The sequence below is a fragment of the Contarinia nasturtii genome, unplaced genomic scaffold (genome assembly GCF_009176525.2).
Source record: "Contarinia nasturtii isolate CC-2019 unplaced genomic scaffold, AAFC_CNas_1.1 Cnas_scaffold_90, whole genome shotgun sequence".
NCBI lineage: Eukaryota > Metazoa > Arthropoda > Insecta > Diptera > Cecidomyiidae > Contarinia > Contarinia nasturtii.
The window spans coordinates 1-6,044 of record NW_022197448.1 but is presented as its reverse complement, the minus strand read 5'-3'; the positions used below and the strand labels follow the sequence as shown (position 1 = coordinate 6,044).

Sequence of the window (6,044 nt, the reverse complement as noted above, 5' to 3'; positions counted from 1 at the left end):
CATCTGTGTATTTTTAAATGGAAAATATTTCAACTTAGGGCGGTAGACATGATTCGAAAAAATCTTGTCGCGACAATGGGTAATAAAAATTTCTGAACAAAATAAATTGATAATGAAAATATTTAAAGGAGATGCTTTTTGTTCAATTTGCATTCAAAGTAGTAATATTATGAAGGAGTCTCGAGAAACCTTGTCTCTTGTCATTATCACTTCATGCTACGATTGTTCTATTTATTAGAAGTGACCTGAAAATAAAGGGGCTTACGTATTCAGACTATCTTTTCCGCATGGAAATCGAAAGAACCAGGCGGTACATATACTTCACGACTGTAGCCTATTGTAAATAACGGTATTGTTGTTGTATACGAGTGACCGTCTAAATATTTTGTCGCTGAGTGTCTGGTTCTTTCGAGAATAAACTGAAACTGTTATCATTAAATTTCTATCAAACAAACGCTGACAGTGGCTTTGAATATGATGTTTTTTGTTTGAATACATTATCAAGACAGCTCCACAAATCTTGACACTTCATTCGATTCATTGCAAACACGAAATAATTTTGAATCAAACGAATTTTTACGCTTCTTTGTTTAATTTGGTTTAGATAAAATATTTTTAATCGACTATTTTATTTTACAAATAATCATTTTTAATAAAATCGGCCCCCTTTTCTCCAATCATCATCGCTGGTGCATTTGTATGTCCTGACACCTGTATCGGCATTCTGAAATCAAAAATGAATGATCGAAATGTAAATTGGAAAATAAATTGAATTAATTCATAACATTACATTGAAGTATCGATAACTCTCAATTTTTGAATGCCATGCACTCTAAGTTGATTATCAACAACGCCCGTTTCATTCGTTCCCATTCGACACGTTCCGACCGGATGATACAAAGTGGTCCTCATATATTTATTGTAGCACTGCCAATATTCGTTCGATCCATATTCGTATTGATCGCATTCTTTGATGGGTAATTTGATGAACTCCAAATTAAGCAATTGATATGCATCTGTGTCAACATATGAGACTTGTTCCTTGACCGCACGTACTAGTTTTTCCATATCATCCGAATGGTTAAAGTAATTCGGATAGATGAGTGGTAAACTGTTGAATTTGAATAATATTCCCATTCGCTTTTCGATTTTTGTAGCAAGAAAAACAACGATGGAAACTAAAAGAGATATAAACAGTGTCACACGAGTTTGTTAAAGGAAAAAAACATCAAATTATTTCGAAATGAATAGACGCTTGCTTCAGCTTCCAATATCGTGAACACAACGATGTATAGTTCGTGTCTTAGGTTTATTTTTAATAGGCTCGTGACTACGTTCGTGAACGACTCTAGAATGTTTATTCATCTTCAACAGAATAAGCATTGCAAATAAAAAATGGACAAAATCAAAACAAGCTCATAACAAGAGTCATACTTGATCATCAAGATGATTTTATTTTTTTATTATATTCTTTCATCATGTGATATGAAAGAAGTTCAAAGCAACCAAATACTATTTTTTTTTAGATTTAAACACCATCTGTTCACTACAAAATCGGCACGTGTAATATGAATTATTATTTTTTTATCTCTATGTAGTCTTTCACAATAACGCTAACAAAGTAAAACACAAAATATAAATAAATCATAATTTTTTTACAATTTTATTCAAGAAAACGTTTTAGATTAGATAAATCCCGAATAAGACGAGAAATTGAATATTCCACCTCTTCATTTGATGTTGAATGTGAAGACATATCAGAATTATCTTCAATAATCATCGCGGCGCATTTCTCTCCGATCATAATCGTTGGTGCGTTTGTATTTCCAGATGTGATATACGGCATTCTGCAAAAAAAATCGAATTTGCCAAAAATTGAAATCATTATAAAATTCTCAAATATTTACATGCTTGCGTCGCAAACACGAACTCCATATACGCCGTGAACTCTAAGTCTTTCATCAACCACTGAATCCCGATCTGATTGTGTGCCCATTTTGCAGGTACCGACATGATGGTATTCAGTTGCAGCCATGTACGTGATATAGCATTTCCAATATTCATCGCTATCATACTCAATTCCACTGCATTCCTTCAATGGAAACATAATAACCTTTCCATGTTCCGCCGGATAAGATTGACTATTCGTGTAAAAAATTTGATGACGAATAGCACTGATCATCGTTTTTAAATCACTTGGCACGTTAAAATAGTTTGGATAAATGTTTGGCTTGTCATGAATCGAGCTACTGTTCAATTGTATGGAACCCGTTGAATTCGGATGAAGTAGTGATATGGCAACCACTCCAATGTCATGATTTTGATTAACTTCCATTAGCTTTTTAGCAATTTCATCACTAAACGGACGTCCTTTTATGTAAGTAGGCAGGTTGGGTGCATTTTCCGTAAACCAAAAGTACGTCAATTGAATATTCGGAAATTTTTCGGCTTTGTCTGTATTAATGAATGCGAATAAAGTGCCAACGCCAAAGTTTGTCAATCCACCTGTACCATGAATCGCAAAATTGTAAATGTTATCGGTAGCAGTGGGTGGATCACTTTTGGTGGGATCGAATCGAAAGAAAATCAATGTGTGAACATGATCGAGAAGGTTTTTTCCAACCGGCAAATCACACTTTGGTGCAATATTATGCTTTTCCAAGTCTTCTTTCGGACCAATGCCAGACAGCATTAAAACCACCGGCGACATGATCACTCCGGCTGATAAAATCACTTCTTTTTTGGCATAGGCTTTTATGACCTTTCCATTACGGACATACTCAATGCCGTAGGCTCCATTCGTTTCGTTTAGCAGAACCTTTTGAACGAGACCATATTTCAGCACATGAAGATTTGTTCGATTTTTTGCCGTTGCCAAAAATACTTTGGCCGAACTTTGTCGACGACCCTGATAACAGGTGCCTTGCACTTTTGTGTATCCAATATATTCATCGGCGTTTATGTCACTTATGAATTTGTAACCGTCTTCGATTACAGCATCTATGAACGTTTTTGCCACTGGACTATCGCCGTAAAAATCGATATTTAATGGACCTGCGTCACTGTGATATGACGATGTACCACCCAAGCACTTTCCACGCGGCCAAAAACACTTTCCATCCGATAATGCTTTACATGATGTATTTGATTCGGCATAAAATTGCCAATCATATTCGGTGTGCTGATGAGCTTCCAGCATCACCGGCACCTGAGAAAAGTGTTTAAAAGAGACATGAGAAAAAAATGAAACGGCAAAAATGACCCTAGCAAAGAGATGGAAAAACAAAAATGACGTACTTCGGATTCAAAAGGCCGATCGCCACCAGCTTCCACCAATAAAACTTTCCATTTTGAATTTTCACTCAAGCGATTCGCAACCACACATCCGGCCCATCCAGCACCAACCACCACGAAATCAAACACTTCACCATCTATTTGAAAGAAGTTTTAATTTAAAATTGGTGTTGAACACCTTTCCATCGCACACTCGAAAAAGTGAAACAGTTTTGTTCACATTGAAATAAAAAAATCGTCTTTACCGCTTTTCTCAGCAGTGGGCCCATAATCTTTGGGCCAAATTTATGGTTGCGGAATGGTACAGTGGGCAGTGATTATTGTTTGAATTAATTGAATAAAAAGTTGATTTGCAGGCCCAACACTTTGTGCTGCACATTGTGGAAGTAGAAATGTTTGATTGTTCACACTCATCGTCACTTTCTTTCCATTCAACTTTGACGTCGAGATAAAATCTCGCAATTTATCTGGTGCCAAAAATAGATGAAAAACCGTAAACAAAGATATATCGCTGTGTCGCGGAGCAATGAGACAAAAATTTCACAAAGAAACAACGCAACCGACATGAAAAAATTCGTTAAAAAAGTGTGTGTATTTTTCTGTTGTTATATTTACAAAAAAAAAATCTTTAAATATCTTTGAATTGCAATCGCAAAAAACACATAATCGTGTGTCCTATTAAATATATCCAAAGTATGCACAAAATGAAATACAAATATTTGGCCCTTAATGTTCGTTGCACTGTTTGTTATTCCGTGTATCCGATGAATTTGCTTTACACTTAATCGTTGACTGTCGATTGCCGAGTCTCACGCTTCTTGTGCAAATAGTAATGTCGAAACAGCAACAACAAAAAATCACATTTAAGTGAACGATTTGACATTGAATTTTTGTGTTCCGCTCGCGCGTAAATCTTTGTTTGAATTTATTTTACAAACAGTAGAAACAAAAAATGTATAGCAGTGCGCTCGTTCATACGTACATTCGTATGCCATAACTAATCGTTTGTGACGATCAAATACGCACAGACGATAAGTCTCACAAGCAATACGAGATCCACAGCAAGCAAGAAATACGAGAGCCACTGTGTGTACAGTACAAACGTTGTGTGTAAATTTCATTTTTGTGAATTTTATAATTCACTGGCGCAACGTATCACCGTAGAGCATAAGCGTCTGCTCAAAATAGACGTTCGGCAAGACTATACTTCACAGGATCATTTCTGTAGTATTTCTTATACTTCTACTTTGGTTAACCCTAGAGTGGACGGCAACCACGATGACGAGCTGTGGTGCTTTATCTGAAAGCGTGAGGGAGATTCGTGTGGTTTTTTGTTGCATTTCATGCATCGAAACCCACAATCGTCGATGATCGCTAACCCGTTGGTTACTCAGCGGGCCACGGATAAGGTGCTTTCTGAGTGGCCACCTTTTTTAATTCTTTTCACCAAAAAACTAAAAAAAAAATTTGCAAAGACGCAAATAGGCTTTGCAATTACAACACAACAATTGTTGACAATTGTTTACAAAGAAATTTTATCAAACTTTTACGATTTTTCATGATAGTGCGTAGTTTGTTTTCACAATAACATTGTCACAAAATTGACATTTTCTTCTATTTTTAAATTGAATAATCAAATTTTTACACGCCATATCATGTTCCAATCAGAATATTACCTGTGGGACGTGTATATGGAATTCTGAATTGTTTCACACTCTTTTGTTGATCGAATATTATTTCTTATTAAATTTCAATTAACTGAAATCGAATAGAAGACCACCTCACAGAATGAAAATAAATCCAAGCGAATGAAACGAAAAAAATGTTCTTATTATAATAGCGAGACAACAACGACTGATCTCACATGTTTAAATTGGTCAGATTAACTTGCAAAAGTGTTTGAGCTGATTAAAAAATGCTAATCTCTAAATAGAATGTTAATGGAATGTTCAATCGTTTATGAGTTTTTTGACACTGTATACACGCGCAAAATCCAAAAATATTCTAATCATTTTCGCTTCAAGCAATTTTTTTATACTGCTCGCTTTAATGAGATCAAAGATCGCAAAAAACGACCGGACACTTCTATTTTGATGAATTTATGAAAATTATTCGGCTTAAAAACGAAGTAGAGCTAAAGCTGTTAAAATTCCATAAAATGCTTTGTTTTTAATTTTCCGCACATTTTTTTGGCTTTTTCGCTAAATGGTTTCATTTTCAAAGATTCCAATCGACCCATCCTTCTTCAAGTACTTGACATTTTCGATAAATTTTCTTTATTTCATGACTAAACCGAATCATTCAATATCAATTTGTGACCGTTTTTTCACCAAATTATCACGAGTTTATGTGATTTTTGGTTCAAAATAAGATGGCATAAGAAGCATAGTTCAATATGAAGGCCATGTTGGTTGTTTTAGAAGAAAATTAGTATGTTCTGTGTCAAAAAAGAAATATTATATTGTCTTCGAGTAAATTAAAATGATCGTGTCCCAAATAGATGCATATTTTGTCTTCTTTTGGAAGTCGTTAACAGAGAACAAAGAAGATGTGATTATTCATACATTTATTGCAGATGTCCAGACTCTCTTGTCTTTCTTTATGATTTGCGTACATAAAAAAATGCTATTCCGAATATTGCCGATGAGAAAATTGTCTTTTTAAAAGATGAAATTATGTCTTTGAGACAGCTCTTTAAGCAAGGACTAATGTGAATAGACAACGAATGCCACAGACACTAGGTAATTAGA

General features: G+C 34.9%; 1 protein-coding gene and 1 non-coding gene across 2 annotated transcripts; one reads left to right on the top strand and one right to left on the bottom strand.

The window, feature by feature from the left end:
* Window positions 1-637: 637 nt before the first annotated feature.
* Window positions 638-3,441, bottom strand: LOC116339071 (glucose dehydrogenase [FAD, quinone]-like; the record flags this gene model as incomplete). Its single annotated transcript, XM_031764711.1, has 5 exons — window positions 638-724; window positions 791-1,178; window positions 1,678-1,847; window positions 1,908-3,208; window positions 3,298-3,441. Coding segments are annotated over 5 exons (2,090 nt in total), but the record flags the coding sequence as incomplete, so codon positions are not given.
* A 1,050-nt stretch (window positions 3,442-4,491) lies between these two features.
* On the top strand, window positions 4,492-4,719 carry LOC116339075. The gene has a single exon (XR_004200959.1). It is a non-coding gene; the product is annotated as a small nucleolar RNA U3 (small nucleolar RNA).
* Window positions 4,720-6,044: the final 1,325 nt, after the last annotated feature.